This window comes from Convolutriloba macropyga, chromosome 3, assembly GCF_964194025.1.
Source record: "Convolutriloba macropyga chromosome 3, txConMacr16.3, whole genome shotgun sequence".
NCBI classification, from domain to species: Eukaryota; Metazoa; Xenacoelomorpha; order Acoela; family Convolutidae; genus Convolutriloba; species Convolutriloba macropyga.
Window position 1 is genome coordinate 55,105,298 of NC_134470.1, and position 20,481 is coordinate 55,125,778.

The window sequence follows — 20,481 nt, forward strand, 5'->3', positions numbered from 1 at the left end:
ATACACAGAACGTGGAAACTTTACTGAAGAAAAAGCCTGCCTAGGAAATATTTTCCTGCCATTTAAAAAAAACGTTGAAATATTTATAATTCTGGTATTTTAATGGCACCATGGTGACACCCATGAACTTCTTGTTAAATTGGTTTATATTTTTAAGAACGTTACTCAAAGCTATTCAGATTTAAGTACTGTTGCTGTGCTTAAACATCAGGGTTTTTCCCCCTATCAATTTGGTAAAGGCGCAAACGGTGAGTCGAATTTGTACCAGTGTTTCCAAATTTCTCGGTTATTTTCCAGATAGTATGTTTTCGAAGTCAATCAAATTGAAAAGCGATACAATGACGAAACTGGGAGAGCGTAAAAAATTGAAAAAGCAGTCAGTGGTTGAATGGGTCACGTTTTCGTCCCGAGGAACCCTTTCAAACGAATGCATAGATCGATTATTTCCTTTGAAAGACCCAATGTTTACCAAGAAATTTCAAGGTGCAGAACGTCAAATGTTGACCGCCTATATTTCATCTAGTAATCCCATAGCTTTTGAGTTTGGTTCTCACTTGGTACCATCACTTCAGACATGCTGGGCATTGGGTTTGGATAAGCCCGTATTTGTTGTTGGTGCACCTGTTATTGAAATTCTGTCCAGGGGTGCCGCATTAATGGCTCCAGGTGTTTTGAATTGGGATTTGATTGAGAATTTTGAAAGAGGTGATATCTATTTTATTTGTGCTCATACATCTATTGTACCTGTTGCCATCTGTTCACTTCTTATGAATTTCGAAGAAGCTAAAAGTTGCGGTTTTAAAGGAAAACTTGCGAATATTTTGCACATTGTTGGCGATGAGCTGTTTAAACTTGGAAAACTAACAGTTCCAAGTGAGGAAGAACTGTTGGCTTCCAAAACTGCAAATGAGTTGAACATATTAGAGGAAAATGGAGAATCAGTAGCAGATAAGGTCGAAAACGAGGACGAATATGCAAATTATTCGAAGGATATTGTGTCTAACGAAGAAGCAGGTGTCGATGGAATTGAAAGCAGGTCGAAATCAATGGAAGAAATTTTAGAACTGTGCCTGTTGTCGGCGGTAAAGCTTTGCAAGAATAACTTCCCGATTCTTTGCAGCACATTTCAGAGCCAATACATGATTCCATCATGCCCAGATGATTTGAATATGGACGTTAAAAAGTCATGCTTTAAAAAAATGTCTGTCTTTTATAAAGAGTACGAGTCGAAAGGGCTGATTAAGCTTTCTGTCTCCGACAAAGATGTTTGGAGTATTACGTCTGCAGATTTAAGCCACGAACTGTTGAGAGGTTTCAAACCTTTGAAGGATGTCTCTCAGATAACGGCCGATTCAAGCAACGATTGTTCAGAAGATGCTAACGAAAATTTTCTTGAAAGCTTTGTGTTTCCTGAGATTAGTTCTGTTTTACTTGTTTCAAAATCTTTCTCGAGCGTTTTTAAAGATTTTGAAAAAGGTCAAGCTTTGACATCAAATGAAGTCAGATCATTAGTCAAAGAGTACGTCCTGAAAAATTGTGAGTCGGATGCCAAAGGTGTATTACTAGATCCGCATTTAGCGTCTTTATTACTGAAGAAGAACGAAAATCTGACGCATCTATCGTGGCAAGAACTGAATCAGCGAAGTATCGATAGCTTGCAACCTGCATATCAAATCCAAGGTGGAAGTTTTATAAAACCCTCTCTTATAAAAGGACAATCACATCCAATTTTGAAGGTAACGACTCAAAAACGAGCTGGAAATAAACATGTGACGTTAATACAGAACCTGGATAAATTTGGGATAAATATGAAACTGTTTGCCAGATTCCTACAGAACCTAGCTGCTTCTAGCTCGTCGATAAACGAAGACAAGGCTAGCAAATTTGAATACGTTCAAGTGCAGGGTAATCAAATCAAGCTATTGAGAAAACTGTTTTTCGACCAAATGAAATTTCCACCGAAATATGTTGACATACCTATCAAATAGATGTCCTAATACTTTAATTCAAAATTGCTATTTCCTGATTAATTATCAGTTAGTTCCTAGTTAAGTACCTCTCTGATTCATTGCAGTCGAGTGCATTACGCTTTAATAGCGCTCATTGCGCAATACAAAAACGGGGTTCGTTTTATTGAGATATTCTTTGAATGATGTTACTGCTCAGTTAATGAGTCAAAAATTACGATATCGTATGGGAAAAGAGCGAAATAAAGCAATCATGAAGTGCTTACCTGTAAAAAGAAAATATCAGTTTCATATTGTACCCCGCCCCCGAGCTTAGTGGTTATAGAACTTATACCACCCATTATCGTAAATATACCACAATGGGGCTATTTGTTACGGAAAGACACCAAGTTTTACTATTTTCTCTTTGCCTTCCTCCAAAGGGTGCCCAAAATGACCATCAACGTCTCTTTAATTTATTGATGGGTAATATTTCAGATTAGATTAGTTGATTCAGCTCCCTGTATGTTTATGAGCGCAAATGGTCACGTTTGACCTTGAAGAGGAAATTTTCAAGAATGTCGATCAGGATCCAAAAGAGAGTGTGCCTAAGTTGTTGAAGCTGATCGAAGAGAAAGTGAATGCTTCAGAGGCGGAGGCGAGGAACATGTTGATATATTCTCAGCAAGCCGTAATCAGGAGTCTACACCACAAAGTGGGAATGCTGATTGAGTTGAAACAGGATGAAAAGGAAGCATTTATCGGTGAGTTCTCAACCGTCGCAGTTAATTGTAAGGTTTTGGTGGCATTATTATCGCCACGTAACGATCCGCGAACGGATGGCTGTCAACCGCCATTCTATCGACATCGCAACTAATTCAAGGAATATCAAATTTAAGTTTGCTTGATTTTTGTACGAATCGGCGAAGGTTAATGTGATGCTTTCCGCAAAACTTTGCGCGATCCGTATTTAGGTCTTAACACACCGAATTGAAAATACTCGCTGTTTTGATAAATTGGCACAGCTTGAGATTGTTAATAGCAATTTAGGTTGTAAATCATTGGCCAATGGCTATTTCGTTAGCGTTTGCGAGGTTTTTCTTGTTATAAAAAGCCGAGTGACTAAATAGTTTTTCCAAAATCTTCTTTGGGACGATATATCTTCTGGCAAGATTCTACTTGGCGTTCGCTATATTAACATGCGACCATAGGGGTCAGAAAGATATGAGTTTTGGATTTACTCCATTCTGAACTGAACGTTAAGCTTAAATGGAGTGTTAATAAAATGCATGTACTTGTGTTTAGATCTTCCCAGTTTAGAGCAGAAAGTTGAGATTCCCGTGAAGCAGTTGGTTGATCTCGAGACTTCTCTACATGACGTGGCCCAGAATACAATGCAGCCTCTGAATGTGAACCCTCTGATTGTGCTACAGCCTGGTGATTTCGACCCCAGTCAAGGCTACCCTGCCATCGAACCCTCCACTATGCAACAGGTAGACTTTTTAACGTGCTAAGCGAACTTAGAGATGGTGAAAAATTGTGGTTTAACTCATTATATTATAGCAGATTTTTTGTTGCTTGAGTACACGTATTTGTCATTGTCTAGCAATAGTATTGTTCAGTTAAAGTGTAGGTAATTTTAATCTTTCCTGAAGCATGACTAATCCTTGAAATATGACCAATGTCAAATTAGAAGCTGCGTTGCGTTTAAATCGTAGATCAGGATTTTCTGTTACAAGTGATTTTCTGTTACAAGTTTCAAGGATTAGTCATTCCTGAAGCATGACTAATCCTTGAAATATGACCAATGTCAAATTAGAAGCTGCATTGCGTTCAAATCTTTGATCGATTTTCTGTTACAAGTGATCCGGTTATAGCCGATTTTTCTGCATCCTAACCTTTTGTTCTGTTTCTTGAAACATAAAAATTTTGTTTAGACCGTTCGTTGCTATTTACGTTTCAGGTGCTAATACTCGCCCCTACAAGGGCAACTCCAGTAGCCAAAGGTCCCCTGCAGCTGAAAAACCCTCAGATATCTGTAGCCTGTCCAGTAAACACAGACATCGATCCACTAAACCCGAACGCAGAAACAAGAAGTGCAGGTCTAGACGAAAAAGAAATTGATGTTATCGCTGGAAAATACATTATACCAATACCTGCCAGTGATGAATCAAGCAAGCTAGAAGAACTGGAATCATTCGCTAAAGATTTTAGAACCAGACGTATTAGGCTTGGTTATACACAAAATGATGTGGGCCTATCCTTAGGAAAGATTTATTCGAGCGACTTCAGTCAAACTACAGTTTCAAGGTTTGAAGCGCTTAATCTGAGCTTTAAAAACATGGTCAGTTTAAAACCTTTTATGGAAAAGTGGATTAATGACGCAGAAAGGCACAAAACGTTAGTGGAATTGGATGCCTCGAATTTGAGCACTGAAGATCAGAAGACCTTGGAGATCTTCAACAATTCAACAGATAATCTGGGACAGAGGAGAAGGAAACGGCGCACGTGTATAGATGTGCGGACAAAGAAAGCCCTGGAGCAGTATTATCAGGGTAAGGTAGAGTTTTATGATCTATTGATGAGAACGAGGCGAAGCTGTATGTCGCTTCTATTCGCGATTTAATTGATCATAGTCAATTGGATTAAACCAATTTGACTTTTTGATTGACTGTTTTGTCCTTTTACTTCTCGAGTTTCATGTGATTTAAAACTTTCCTAGTTCACAGTTATTAGCAGCTAAGCTCACTTGACAGAAGTTTCACAAGTCATTTCGAATGTGGAACGTAAGTCTTAAAAGCCGCGAAGCGGTACCGAGGCCATTAGTGGGCTCATCGTGTTTTTTTTTGTAAATGAAACAAGGCGAGTCGCAACGACGCACCCAAAATAAAGCTTGATTTTCACGTCTGGATAAACAAATACGAAGAGCAGCGAAAATACTAGTGGTTCTGGAGGCAAGTTTTCGCTTGAATATTTTTCAATTCTTCCTCAATGCTTGATTGACAATTCGTGCTCAAAAATAGGATAAACAGCTAAAGCCACGAGGGTATTAAGTCGCTGAGCAGCTCTCTCTAAAGTAGCTCTCTCTCTCTCTCACTCGAAATTAGTCTGTAAATTACAATTTATCAAACTGCTGAGAAGACAAATTCATGATGTGAAGGGCATTTTTTGCTTGTTTAGACCTTCTCACTCCACACACCCCTCCACTCGTTCAACAACCCTCCCTCCCTCATTCGGCCCCTAAACCCCTCGCTTTAAGATCTCCACTCCGCTAGAGCTAAAACGCACCGACTACTCCCCAAACCAAACGGACATTTGAGAGTAGTTCACTTGACGTTAGGTGGTGATTTTTTGTATACTTTTTCAGTAGGCTAGATGTCTATGATTCTTTTTATGATGTGGAATAGTTTATTAATTACTCTCAAACCAAGTTTGTAGCAATTATATTAGTCCTTTCGGTCTTTTTTATGCGATTTTTCGCTTGACCAAGTTTTCGTCTGACGCATTTGTCTTTTCGTCCTCAAAAACGGGATAAACCGGTAGCGCCCAGCGGGCATTAAGTGCTCGTAGAGCCTTTCAGGTCACTAGTATGCGATTCACAGAATCTTTTTTGGAGACATATTCTTATGGTGCGGTTCTTAGAGATTGACTCCCCCCGCTGTTGCCAGCTCATCAGCCCCCGGTGCATCCCCCCCGCTGCGCTCACTTACGCCCCTGCAATTAAGCTAAAGCTAGCCTCACTAAACCGTGCCTAGCTACTGACGAAGTCCAAAGGTCGTTTGAGAGCAATTCGCCCGACGTTAGTAGGCTATGTTTGAAATTGGTCTGTCGTCTCATCTTCTGCAGCTTTTGAGCTTCTGCAAATTATTTTCATGTTACAAGGACTTGTTATGGTTGTTTCATAGTGCGATTTTAGTGGATATGTTGTCAATAGAATTAGATAGTAATAGCCTTCATTTGAGCAGTTAAGTGTGATATGTCCACTAGTTGCCTTGTATTTTAGTAGCTTTTCACTGATATAATTAAGCTCCCTCAGCATCTATTATAACTTAGAAATTGGATGAAGTGTTCCAGATCAATCTTTTATTTTGTCCGTTATAAAAAAGATTATATAAAAAGAGTTTAAAGATAAAGTTTTTAACTGGCTATCAGGCTGGTTCTCTTATGTTGTGGTGATTGTTAATTCCGCAGTATTACCTCGAGCTGTATTCAGTGGTCCTTCGTTAACATTGACTGATCTTCATGTTGGGCATTTTCCGACTTTTCTACGTTTCTAGATGTTGGTTAAATACATACAATTTCCGTATTTACTTTATTAGCATAATTGCTACACCAAGTACATAACTTTTCGTTACGATTTTTACCAATTATACAAATTCATTTTCATCGAACTTAAAAGGTAAGTATTGATGCTTTTGGGTACCTAGTATGCTTATTAGCAATCTGCCAACCTAGAGATTACTCTCCTGGTTGGAAATATGGGCTTGAACAGTTTAAACATGAACTAATTTATAGCAATTCATTTGGATATTTAAGGAAAAACATCGGGTAATTTTGAGACATGAAATAGTGGCGTGACATACTTTCTTGTCCACAGCTAATTTTAGCCTTCTGGAGATCAATTGTTTTTCCTTTGAAGTTGTCTGACACGTTTTCTTACGGAATTGCTTCTGTAGATTCAGTTTGTTGTCACCTTTTTGCATGTGTTGGTGAGATTTTGCAAGTTCTACCATCTTGTACTGATTTTGGGTGAATTGCTGTTAATTCCGCTCTGCTTGTTTCATTTTAAAGCACGATGGAATCGGTTTATTGCTAAAATGCTTGTTTTGAACCAACTACAATCTAGACGCTAAATTATACATTTCTCACATTTTTTCTGGCGATTTTTATAGCGATTGTGTAGTTCCGATTGTGTAATTCTGATGTCACCTTTAGGAATTTAAAATTTTGCAACAATGAGTCTTTCTGTGGTTTTTTTTTCAGTCAAATGCTTTTGAAGTTATGACGGTTTAGAAAAAAAAATTTGGATTGTTTCGCTCCATTGTCTGGGGACGGTTTCCTGAATTCTTCCACTTCTACTCATACCACTTAGCAGCTGAATTTGTGTGCTTGGCATTTTTTGTCCTGTCTTTGATTTAATTTAAATTGATTTGAGGTCTCTCAAACTAGCGTATTATAAAACTATTATTTTAAACATAATTTCGAAATTTGATTAAAAATAAGGACAGAATTTGAGATTTTATTTTAAATTCACTCATTGTTTGTCTTTTTGATCTTTCAGGCCATAGGCTAATTCTGATGGGTCGTAACATGATATGAGGTTGGGCATAATTCTATTGTGCTTAAAGAATTTACTAAAATGACAGGTTCCAAAGCTTATATTATCTGTTTTAAAATACTATTTTAATCATAAGCTTAATGCTTTTTTTACTCGAATTCGAATGAGCTGCTTAATAATTGCTCCCAAACTAAGTTTAAAGCAATTATTTTAGTCCTGTCGGTCTTTTTATGCGGTTTTCAATCGAAAGAGTTTTCGTAAAGAGGTAGCGCCCAGCGGGCAATAAGTGCTCTCACAGCTTTCCAAATCACTGGTCTCCAAGTATACGATTCACAGTAAGTGCAGTGGAGACTTATACTTATGATGTGAAGGGCGGTTCTTTGAGGTTGACCAACCTCCCTCTCCTCCCACCTCCCCCCACCCCACCCCACAAATCAGCCCCCTCTAACTTCACCCCAAATCCCCACCCCGCACATTGTTCAGGCCGTAAGGGCACTTGCAGCCAAAAACCGCCCTCCCACAGCTGCCCCCCTCCACTTTTGTCCTCCCACTGTTGCCACCCCATCAGCCCCCCTTGCACCTCTCCTGCGCTGTGCTCACTTACGTCACTTCAATTAAGCTAAAGCTTGCCTCACTAAACCGTGCCTAGCTACTGACGAAGTCTTCCGCTCGCTGGTCGTTTGAGAGCAATTCGCCCGACGTTAGTCGGCTATGTTTGAAATTGGTCTGTCGTCTCATCGTCTGCAGCTTTTGAGCTTCTGCAAATTATTTTCAATACAATTAGAATACAATTAGAAAATAATAGCCTTCATTTGAGCGGTTAAGCGTGATATATCCACTAGTTGCCTTGTATTTTAATAGCTTTTCACTGCTATATTAATCTCCCTCTGCATCTATTATAACTTAGAAATTGGACAAAGTTTTCCAGATCAATCTTTTGTCCGTTTTATAAATTAAATATAAAAAAAAGAAAAGGACGCTCAAAAGATATTATTAGAGTTTAAAGATAGTTTTCAACTGGCTATCAGGTTGGTTTTCTGGTGTTCTGGTGATTGTGAATTCCGCAGTATTACCTCGAGCTGTTTTTATTGGTACTTCGTAAATATTGATTTCAAAGTTAGGCAATTTCCGAATTTTTTAAAATTCTTGATGTTGGTTAGTTACATACAATTTCCGTATTAGTACCTGCTTTATCAGCATAATTGCTAAAACAGGTGCGTAACTTTTCGTTACCGATTATACAAATTCATTTTCACCGAACATACAAGGTAAGTATTCAGGCTTTTCGCTACCCAGTATGTGTATTAGCAATCTGCCAATCTAGAGATTGTTGTCCTGGATGGAAGTATCGCCTTCAACTGTTTAAACATGAACTAATTTATAGCAATTCATTTGGATATTTAATGAATAACATCGCATAATTTTCAGACACGAAATAGTGGCGTGAGATTTTGCTGGTTCTACTTTCTTGTATTCAAGATTTTGAATGGATTGCTGTTATTTTTCTTTCGTTCTATTTGTTTAATTTTAAAACACGATGGAATTTCTGTTTCTACCTCGCAGTAATTCTGATGTCACCTTTAGGAATTTAAGTTTTTGCAGCAATGAGTCTTTCTGTGTTTTTTTTCTCAGTCAAATGCTTCTGAAGTAATGACGGTTTAGAGAAAAAAATTTGGATTGTTCCGCTCCATTGTCTACTCATACCACTTAGCAGCTGACTTTGTGTGCTTGGCATTATTTTGTCCTGTCTCTGTTATAAAGAGGGGAGCAATTATTTTAAAAGTTTCTCGAATTTTTTAAGAATTTATGAGATCAATTGTAATATTTTGAGCATATTTGTTTTTGAGCTTAATCTGAGCTTTAAAAACATGGTCAGTTTAAAACCTTTTATGGAAAAGTGGATTAATGACGCAGAAAGGCACAAAACGTTAGTGGAATTGGATGCCTCGAATTTGAGCACTGAAGATCAGAAGACCTTGGAGATCTTCAACAATTCAACAGATAATCTGGGACAGAGGAGAAGGAAACGGCGCACGTGTATAGATGTGCGGACAAAGAAAGCCCTGGAGCAGTATTATCAGGGTAAGGTAGAGTTTTATGATCTATTGATGAGAACGAGGCGAAGCTGTATGTCGCTTCTATTCGCGATTTAATTGATCATAGTCAATTGGATTAAACCCAAGTTTCATGTGATTTAGAACTTTCCTAGTTCACAGTTATTAGCAGCTAAGCTCACTTGACAGAAATTCACAAGTCATTTCGAATGTGGAACGTAAGTCTTAAAAGCCGCGAAGCGGTACCGAGGCCGTTAGTGGGCTCATCGTGTTTTTTTTTTTTGTAAATGAAACAAGGCGAGTCGCAACGACGCACCCAAAATAAAGCTTGATTTTCACGTCTGGATAAACAAATACGAAGAGCAGCGAAAATACTAGTGGTTCTGGAGGCAAGTTTTCGCTTGAATATTTTTCAATTCTTCCTCAATGCTTGATTGACAATTCGTGCTCAAAAATAGGATAAACAGCTAAAGCCACGAGGGTATTAAGTCGCTGAGCAGCTCTCTCTAAAGTAGCTCTCTCTCTCTCTCACTCGAAATTAGTCTGTAAATTACAATTTATCAAACTGCTGAGACGACAAATTCATGATGTGAAGGCCATTTTTTGCTTGTTTAGACCTTCTCACTCCACACACCCCTCCACTCGTTCAACAACCCTCCCTCCCTCATTCGGCCCCTAAACCCCTCGCTTTAAGAACTCCACTCCGCTAGAGCTAAAACGCACCGACTACTCCCCAAACCAAACGGACATTTGAGAGTAGTTCACTTGACGTTAGGTGGTGATTTTTTGTATACTTTTTCTGTAGGCTAGATGTCTATGATTCTTTTGTGATGTGGAATAGTTTATTAATTGCTCTCAAACCAAGTTTGTAGCAATTAATTAGTCCTTTCGGTCTTTTTTATGCGATTTTTCGCTTGACCAATTTTTCGTCTGACGCATTTGTCTTTTCGTCCTCAAAAACGGGATAAACCGGTAGCGCCCAGCGGGCATTAAGTGCTCTTAGAGCCTTTCAGGTCACTAGTATGCGATTCACAGAATCTTTTTTGGAGACATATTCTTATGGAGCGGTTCTTAGAGATTGACTCCCCCCACTGTTGCCAGCTCATCAGCCTCCGGTGCACCCCCCCCCCCCCCGCTGCGCTGACTTACGCCCCTGCAATTACGCTAAAGCTAGCCTCACTAAACCGTGCCTAGCTACTGACGAAGCCAGAAGGTCGTTTGAGAGCAATTCGCCCGACGTTAGTAGGCTATGTTTGAAATTGGTCTGTCGTCTCATCTTCTGCAGCTTTTGAGCTTCTGCAAATTATTTTCATGTTACAAGGACTTGTTATGGTTGTTTCATAGTGCGATTTTAGTGGATATGTTGTCAATAGAATTACATAGTAATAGCCTTCATTTGAGCAGTTAATAGTGATATGTCCACTAGTTGCCTTGTATTTTAGTAGCTTTTCACTGATATAATTAAGCTCCCTCAGCATCTATTATAACTTAGAAATTGGATGAAGTGTTCCAGATCAATCTTTTATTTTGTCCGTTATAAAAAAGATTATATAAAAAGAGTTTAAAGATAAAGTTTTCAACTGGCTATCAGGCTGGTTCTCTGATGTTGTGGTGATTGTCAATTCCGCAGTATTACCTCGAGCTGTATTCAGTGGTCCTTCGTTAACATTGACTGATCTTCATGTTGGTCATTTTCCGACTTTTCTACGTTTCTAGATGTTGGATAAATACATACAATTTCCGTATTTACTTTATCAGCGTAATTGCTACACCAAGTACATAACTTTTCGTTACGATTTTTACCAATTATACAAATTCATTTTCATCGAACTTAAAAGGTAAGCATTGAGGCTTTTGGGTACCTAGTATGCTTATTAGCAATCTGCCAACCTAGAGATTACTCTCCTGGTTCGAAATATGGCCTTGAACAGTTTAAACATGAACTAATTTATAGCAATTCATTTGGATATTTAAGGAAAACCATCGGGTAATTTTTAGACACGAAATAGTGGCGTGACATACTTTCTTGTCCACAGCTAATTTTAGCCTTCTGGAGATCAATTATTTTTCCGTTGAAGTTGTCTGACACGTTTTCTTACGGAATTGCTTCTGTAGATTCAGTTTGTTGTCACCTTTTTGCATGTGTTGGTGAGATTTTGCAAGTTCTACCATCTTGTACTGATTTTGGGTGAATTGCTGTTAATTTTTTCCGCTCTACTTGTTTAATTTTAAAGCACGATGGAATTGGTTTATTGCTAAAGCGCTTGTTTTGAACAAACTACAATCTAGACGCTAAATTATACATTTCTCACATTTTTTCTGGCGATTTTTATAGCGATTGTGTAGTTAGCTGTTTCTACCTCGTAATTCTGATGTCACCTTTAGGAATTTAAAATTTTGCAACAATGGGTCTTTCTGTGGTTTTTTCTCAGTCAAATGCTTTTGAAGTTATGACGGTTTAGAGAAAAAAAATTTGGATTGTTTCGCTCCATTGTCTGGGGACGGTTTCCTGAATTCTTCCACTTTGTCCTGTCTTTTTTTGTCCTGTCTGTGATTTAATTTAAATTGATTTGAGGTCTCTCAAACTAGCGTATTATAAAACTATTATTTTAAACATAATTTCGAAATTTGATTAAAAATAAGGACAGAATTTGAGATTTTTTTAAATTTCACTCATTGTTTGTCTTTTTGATCATTCAGGCCATACGCTAATTCTGATGGGTCGTAACATGATATGAGGTTGGGCATAATTCTATTGTGCTTAAAGAATTTACTAAAATGACAGGTTCCAAAGCTTATATCTGTTTTAAAATACTATTTTAATCATAAGCTTAATGCTTTTTTTACTCGAATTCAAATGAGCTGCTTAATAATTGCTCCCAAACTAAGTTTAAAGCAATTATTTTAGTCCTGTCGGTCTTTTTTTTGCGATTTTCGCTCGAAAGATTTTTCGTAAAGAGGTAGCGCCCAGCGGGCAATAAGTGCTCTCACAGCTTTCCAACTCACTGGTCTCCAAGTATACGATTCACAGAAAGTGCATTGGAGACTTATACTTATGATGTGAAGGGCGGTTCTTTGAGGTTGACCAACCTCCCTCTCCTCCCACCTCCCCCCACCCCACCCCACAAATCAGCCCCCTCTAACTTCACCCCAAATCCCCACCCCGCACATTGTTCAGGGCGTAAGGGCACTTGCAGCCAAAAACCGCCCTCCCACAGCTGCCCCCTCCACTTTTGTCCTCCCACTGTTGCCACCCCATCAGCCCCCCGTTGCACCTCTCCTCCGCTGTGCTCACTTACGTCCCTTCAATTAAGCTAATGCTTGCCTCACTAAACCGTGCCTTGCTACTGACGAAGCCTTCCGCTCGCCGGTCGTTTGAGAGCAATTCGCCCGACGTTAGTCGGCTATGTTTGAAATTGGTCTGTCGTCTCATCGTCTGCAGCTTTTGAGCTTCTGCAAGTTATTTTAATGTAACAAGGACTTGTTATGGTTGTTTCATAGTGCGGTTTTAGCGGATGTGTTATCAATACAATTAGAAAATAATAGCCTTCATTTGAGCGGTTAAGCGTGATATATCCACTAGTTGCCTTGTTTTTTTAATAGCTTTTCACTGCTATATTAATCTTCCTCTGCATCTATTATAACTTAGAAATTGGACAAAGTTTTCCAGATCAATCTTTTGTCCGTTTTATAAATTAAATATAAAAAAAAGAAAAGTAAGCTCAAAAGATATTATTAGAGTTTAAAGATTAGAGTTTTCAACTGGCTATCAGGTTGGTTTTCTGGTGGTTGTGAATTCCGCAGTATTACCTCGAGCTGTTTTTATTGGTCCTTCGTAAATATTGATTTCAAAGTTAGGCAATTTCCGAATTTTTTAAGTTTCTTGATGTTGGTTAGTTACATACAATTTCCGTATTAGTACCTACTTTATCAGCATAATTGCTAAAGCAGGTGCGTAACTTTTCGTTACCGATTATACAAATTCATTTTCACCGAACATAAAAGGTAAGTATTCAGGCTTTTCGCTACCCAGTATGTGTATTAGCAATCTGCCAATCTAGAGATTGTTGTCCTGGATGGAAGTATCGCCTTCAACTGTTTAAACATGAACTAATATATAACAATTCATTTGGATATTTAACGAATAACATCGCATAATTTTCAGACACGAAATAGTGGCGTGAGATTTTGCTGGTTCTACTTTCTTGTATTCAAGATTTTGAATGGATTGCTGTTATTTTTCTTTCGTTCTATTTGTTTAATTTTAAAACACGATGGAATTTCTGTTTCTACCTCGCAGTAATTCTGATGTCATCTTTAGGATTTTAAGTTTTTGCAGCAATGAGTCTTTCTGTGGTTTTTTTCTCGTTTAAATGCTTCTGAAGTAATGACTGTTTAGAGAAAAAAATTTGGATTGTTCCGCTCCATTGTCTACTCATACCACTTAGCAGCTGACTTTGTGTGCTTGGCATTATTTTGTCCTGTCTTTGTTAAATAGAGGGGAGCAATTATTTTAATAGTTGCTCGAATTTTTTAAGAATTTATGAGATCAATTGTAATATTTTGAGCATATTTGTTTTTTCTGGATCTTAACGTTCACTTCTGTGCTTGCTTTTTACCTCTCAAGAATGTAAACTTTAGTTTAAATTGCTTTGAGGTCATTCAAACTAATGTATTAGAAAGCTATTATTTTTCACATAATTTCCAAAATTGATTAAAATTAAGTACAGAATTTGAGATCTTATTTTTAATTGCTATTGTTGTTCGTCTTTTTGACCTTTCAGGCCATAGGCTTATTCTGATGGGTCGTAACATGATATGAGGTTGGACCTAATTCTTTTGTGCTTAAAGAATCTACTAAAATGACAGGTTCCAAAGCTTATATCTGTTTTCAAATCCTATATTAATCATAAGCTTAATGCTTTTTTACTCGAGTTCGAATGAGCTGCTTAATAATTGCTGCCAAACTAAGTTTGTAGCAATCATTTTAGTCTGGTTTCCAAGTATGCGATTCACATAAAATATTTTGGAGACTTATATTTATGATGTGAAGGGCGGTTCTTAGAGGTTGACCCACCTCCCTCCCCTGCCCCCACACATCAGCCCCCCTCTCACTTCACCCCCAATCCCCACCCCGCACATTGTTCAGGCCGTAAGGGCCCCTTGCAACCAAAAACCGCCCTCCATCCGTTGCCCCCTCCACGGTTGCCACCACATCAGCCCCCCCCCCGGTGCACGCCCGCTGTGCTCACTCAGATCCCTTCAATAAAGCTAAAGCTAGCCTCAAACCGTGCCTAGCTACAGACGAAGCCTTACGGTCGTTTGAGAGCAGTTCGCCCAACGTTAGTGAGTTATTTTTTTTGAAACTGGTCTGTCGTCTCGTCTTCTGCAGCTTTTGAGCTTCTGCATTTTATTTTTGTTCAAGTGGACTTCGTTCCACACTAATTTTTGAAGGTTCTCTCGTGAGTGTTTTGGAGTTAATATTCAAGAGTAATTAACAAGAATTATGTCATGTACAACGACTTGATATGGCTGTTTCATAGTGCGATTTTAGTGGATGTATTGTCAATACAATTAGAAAGTAATAGCCTTCATTTGAGCGGTTAAGCGTGATATATCCACTAGTTGCCCTCAGCATCTATTAGAACTTATGAAATTGGACAAGTTTTCCAGATCATTTTTTTGTCCGTTTTATTAAAGAATATATGAAACAAGGCGGCTCAGCAATGTGCGATGGCACATAACGTTCCGATCCCGCCCATCCACATTTTTGACATAATTGTCTACCAAATGAAGAACAGATAGAAAACCCAAAAATTTTTTTTTGGGAGTCCCAAAAAAGCCCAAGTATTCTTCAAAAAAATTGTGTATGAACGATAAGATAGCCTCCAAAAAAAAAAAACTCAGTGGAGTAAAAATTGAAACATCAAATTGCTGTGATATGCCAATATTAAGAAAGCGAGTCAAGAGTAACAGCAAAATCAAACAACAACAACAACAAACATTAATTACATCAAAAATTTTTTGTCCGATTTAAAAAACAAAATTTAATAACAAAGTCAACATACCGTCAAATGAACCTAAAACTAAACAAAATAGTTTATAAATCACCAGAAAAGATATGGACCAGTCCATAAAAAGGTTTGGTAACAATTAGACGAAAAAGAACAAAAACAGTAAAGTTAAAAAAGAACAAAAACAGTATATTTTTTTAAAACAATTAACTTCAAAGTAGTTAAAACCATTAGAAATCAAGTAAATTGTCCCCAAGGTTTACGATTTCCAATGCTTCTATAGAAGGGCTTTAGGACCTGTCCTTATTCATTTCTTTAAGCAGATAAAAAGAACAACAAAAAAACAATAAACAAAAATTCAATTGAAACTTGCCAGAAAACGCTGTCAAAACCGTCAAGCCATGTTTCGGCCCGCAAAATATATTCGTTTGCTCCTTCAAACACCGATAATGTAGTATTTGGCCATTTATGAGTGAGACAAGGTAACAAGTAGACAAAAAAGAGAAAAGGGGCAAAAGTATGTAATAATTTTGATTTTTTTTTCGAAACAAAATTATATCCAAAGTCATGAAAAACATTAATTACAAAAGGAAATATTTAAATAGGGTCGTTTATTCATCCAAATTAATGCTTTGAGGCCTGCAATTATCCAGAATAATTCTTGCGTCTGCAAAAAGAACGTCAAATATGACAAAAATCAAATTAATTTACTTTATGAAAATCCGGTGTCGAAGTCAGTAAGGTCATAACGCATTCTTTAAAAAAAAGATTTTGGAAAACCAATCCCTTTTGATGCCTTCCCTTGACACCCATAATGTCATATTTGAACTGTAATTAACGAGACTAGGTACCGAAAGGAAAAATAAAAGGAACAAACTATTGAAGTTAAAAAGTTTTTTTTTTTAGTTTTGGAAAACGATTGTTTTCAAAGTCATGAAAGCCATCAGCTATCTTCTGATAACAGAATATCGGCTCGTCCATTCTTCCATAAAAAGTCAGTGAAACCTATCACTATAAAGGAAATTTCATACAAAGGAAATGACAAAGTAAAAATGACATTAAAGACAATATTAAAAAATTCAATTAATTTCTTGAAGAAAGAAGTGTCGAGGCCGTTGAAACGATAATCTCTATCTTTAAGGATTTTAACATGTTCAATTATGTTTCATTTTGAACGCTAATAATGTGATATGAGAACTGTCAGTAATGTGATAATGTGACTAGAAAACGTGAAAAACTGGCAAATTTTTAAAAACAAAAAAAAAATCTGAATTCTGATAGTATCAAAGCCAGAAAACAATATCTTCAGGCTTAAAAACGCAATCGAGACTAAATTTCCAATCAGTAGAATGAAGAAGCATTCTTTTTTTGCTGACACGAAACTGCAAGTTGACCAAATAAAGAAAAAAAGGAGGAAAAGTTCATTAAGCCATTTATTTAAAAACCAATTATTGGGGGTGTAGTTCCGGCAAATTTTATCAAAGTGGACTAAAGTAGCTTATTTCGTGCTGTTTTTTTGATGAAAAAGGCTGAATTTTGAAATATTTATCCAGAGTTTCTGACCAAAAAAATCAGAATAATCAACAAGGCTTTTTTGTCCTTAAAAATAAAATCAACGACACTATTCTTAAAAATTTCACCAAATTTTAGCAAAATTGACGAAAAATTAGGCAAACATTTCGGAAAATGTGAATAAAACAACGTGAATTCACTCTCCTTTTTTCAGAAGTTTAAACCTCGATAACTCTCTGTAGAAAACGAAAATTAAAAAAAATCTTTCTGGACGAGCTTTCTAATGATACCAGTCTCAACTCTCTACGATGAATATATCGATCGGCGAAAATTGACTGAACAAAAAAACCCATTTGAGTATATAGTTCCTCACCCTCAAGAGGGGTCGGAGCAAAAAGAAAAGGAAGTTTACCGAGATGTTATAAGAGTGTAAAGATAAAGTTTTCAACTGGATATCATTCTGGTTCTCTGGTGTCTGGTGATTGTCAATTCCGCAGTGTTACCTCGAGCTGTATTTATTGGTCCTTCGTAAATATTGAATGATCTCCAAGTTGGGCAATTTCCGACTTTTGTACATTCCTAGATGTTGGTTAAATACATACAATTTCCGTATTAGTACCCACTTTATCAGCATAATTGCTACACCGAGTTCATAACTTTCCGTTGCCATATTTACTAATTTTACAAATTCATTTTCACCGATCTTAAAAGGTAAGTATTGAGGATTTTGGGTACCTAATATGCTTATTAGCAATTTGCCAATCTAGAGATTGCTGTCCTGGATGGAAATTTGGCCTTGAACTGTTTAAACATGAACTAATTTATAGCAATTCATTCGGATATTTAAGGAAAAACAACGGGTAATTTTGAGACACGAAATATTGGCGTGACATACAATTATTTGTCCACAGCTAAATTTAGCCTTCTGGAGATCATTTATTTTTCCGTTGAAGTTTTCTAACGGAAATTGCTTCTATAGATTCTGTTACTTGTCACCTCTGTTTGTTTAATTTTAAAACACCATGGATTTGGTTTATTGCTAAAGCCCTTTTTTTGAACCAACGACAATCTAGACGTTAAATTGTACATTTCTCACATTTTTTCTAGCGATTGTGTTGTTAGCTGTTTCTACCTAGTAGTAATTCTGATATTACATTTAGGAATATGAAAGCTTTTGCAGCAATGAGTCTTCTTGTGATGTTTTTTTCTGAGTCATATGCTTTTGAAGGTATGACGACTTAGAGAAAAGAATTTTTGGATTGTTCCGCTCCCTTTTCTGGAGACGGTTCCCTGAATTCTTCCACTTCTAATCTTACCACTTAGCAGCTGAATTTGTGTGCTTGGCATTATTTTGTCCTGTCTTTGTTAAAAAGAGAGGAGCAATTATTTTAAAAGTTTTTAGATTTTTTTAAGAATTTATGAGATCAATTGTAATATTTTGTGCATATGACTTTTCTGGATCGTAACGTTCACTTCTGTGCTTGCTTTTTAACTCTGAATTTAGAATGTAAACTTTAATTGAAATTGCTTTGAGGGAATTCAAACTATTTTATTTAGCGTATTATAAAAAGCTATTTTTTTTAACGTAAGTTCGTGATTTGATTAAGATTAAGAACAGAATTTGAGATCATGTTTTTAATTGCTATTATTGTTCGTCTTCTTGACCTTTCAGGCCATGGGCTAATTCTGATGGGTCGTAACATGATATGAGATTGGACCTAATTCATTTGTGCTCGAAGAATTGACTAAAATGACCAGGTCCAAAGCTCAGATGATCTGTTTTGAAATACAATATTAATCATAAGCTTTTTTTGCTTGAGTTCGAATGAGCTTCTTAATAATTGAGGTAGCCGATTTTTCGTAAAGAGGTAGCGCCCAGCGGGCATTAAGTGCTCTCAGAGGCCTTCAATTCACTGGTGTCCAATTATGCGAATCACAGAACGTCTTTGGAGACTTATACTTATCATGTGAAGGGCGGTTCTTTGAGGTTGACGCACCTCCGCCCCCCCCCCCACACACACACACACATCAGCCCCCCCTTCACTTCACCTCCAATCCCCACCCCGCACAACCCTCAGGCCGTAAGGGCCCCTTGCAGCCAAAAACCTGTGCACCCCGCTGCGCTCACTTCACGCCCCTTCAATTAAGCTAAAGTTAGCCTCACTAAACCGTGGTTAGCTAATGACGAAGCCAACCACTCGCCGGTAGTTGGTTCAATCTTGTATGAGAGCAATTCGCCCGACGTTAATGGGTTTTGCTTTTAGTTTTGTAGTGGGATTTTTAGTACCAATTTTTTGTCATCGGGCCTATTGATTTTTTCAGCTAGAAGTCTCAAAATTAATTTAGCGTTTTGCGGTTATTGACCGGCAACATATCGCGGCTATGTTTTCTTTTGAATGTAAATCAACGTGTTGTTCTATAATACAATAAAATAACATCACATTACGCGCTTTAATTGAGTTATGCCCCACTTCTGCTGTTTGAGAGCAATTCACGAATTTGCCCCATTTTTGCCAGTTAAGTCTGAGCATCTTGTATGATTTTTTTGGCAAGAGAGTGAAGTGGACTGTATTTCTGTTTCAGACAAGCCTCATCCTTCTAATGAAGAGTGCTGTGCAATAGCGGAGGCCCTAAACCAGGAGCGGAACACAGTCAGAATATGGTTTGGAAATAGACGACAGAAGGACAAGAGACTGCACGTGAACCCGGTGATAGCAGCGCCCACAGCTTCTTTCGCAGCTCATCAGTCCTCCCTTGTCAATTACACAGCTAATTCTGACCTTATGGCAATGGAACCAACAGAGGAAGGTGTGTATCACTTTGTGTAATAATTGGGTTCACACACCGAGGTTATACAATTTAATGACCTTAATGTGGGATTGGAGGTACGGGGGCTGAAACACAAGGTTTCCAAAAGGTTTTCGAGATATCCATCGTTTGCACGAATCGGCTTTTTTGAGGCTTATAGGCTGTATTTTTAAATGTTTTGAATACTTTTAATGTTTGCGTTGAATGTATTTTTTAATGTTTGCGCAGTCTGGTAAATGTATGGATTAGCCGACCCCCCCCCCTCCCTCGGGCTCCCCAAAAGTATGGACGTCTCTTTGTGATTTATTTACACAGTAATCTTTGGGAGCTTCTGATTTTGGTCGCGCTATCTTTGTCGTTGTAGATTTGGGGTATGTGAGAGAGTCCTAATTTTTGCTGATATTTCAGAACATCCCATGATGATGGTTCCTGTCTCATCAGGAGGTACAGTAGCTAGCTGCGGAAGTTCTAATTTAGTGCTGCAACCTTCCAAATCATCAGCCTTTTCGGCCCCTCCACCACCGGTGTTACACCACCAACAACTTAGCGCTACTGCTTCCCATATTGCGTCATCCGCGGATGCAATGAGCAATAATAGCTCAAGTTTCAGTGTAGCTTTCACTCATCCAAATTGAACTGAATCGCGCTCATTTCTTTGTTTACGATATTTATATATATGATGGTCACATTAAACAAAATTGAACTCCAAATGTTTTTTGAAGATCTGATTTCATGTCCGAATTATTGACCAAAAGGAATTGTTTCAATTAAAGATTACACTAAGTTTCAGCATTGCATGAAAAGCCTACTTTTGCTTAAGTAATTCTTTGCATGAAGAATGTTTTTGATGATGGCTGAAGTTCCGCACA

General features: G+C 37.6%; 2 protein-coding genes across 2 annotated transcripts; both read left to right on the top strand.

Moving 5' to 3' along the window:
- Positions 1-292: 292 nt before the first annotated feature.
- LOC142336288 (eukaryotic translation initiation factor 2D-like) lies at positions 293-2,026 on the top strand. The gene has a single exon (XM_075385001.1). The coding sequence runs from the start codon at positions 303-305 to the stop codon at positions 1,986-1,988; it is 1,686 nt and encodes a 561-aa protein (XP_075241116.1). The 5' UTR covers positions 293-302; the 3' UTR covers positions 1,989-2,026.
- Positions 2,027-2,128: 102 nt separating this feature from the next.
- Positions 2,129-20,396, top strand: LOC142336289 (POU domain, class 2, transcription factor 1-like). The gene is made up of 5 exons (XM_075385002.1): positions 2,129-2,710; positions 3,252-3,439; positions 3,910-4,501; positions 19,388-19,612; positions 20,021-20,396. Exons 1-5 carry the CDS (start codon positions 2,488-2,490, stop codon positions 20,245-20,247), a joined length of 1,455 nt encoding a protein of 484 aa, XP_075241117.1. The 5' UTR covers positions 2,129-2,487; the 3' UTR covers positions 20,248-20,396.
- The last annotated feature ends 85 nt before the right edge of the window (positions 20,397-20,481 follow it).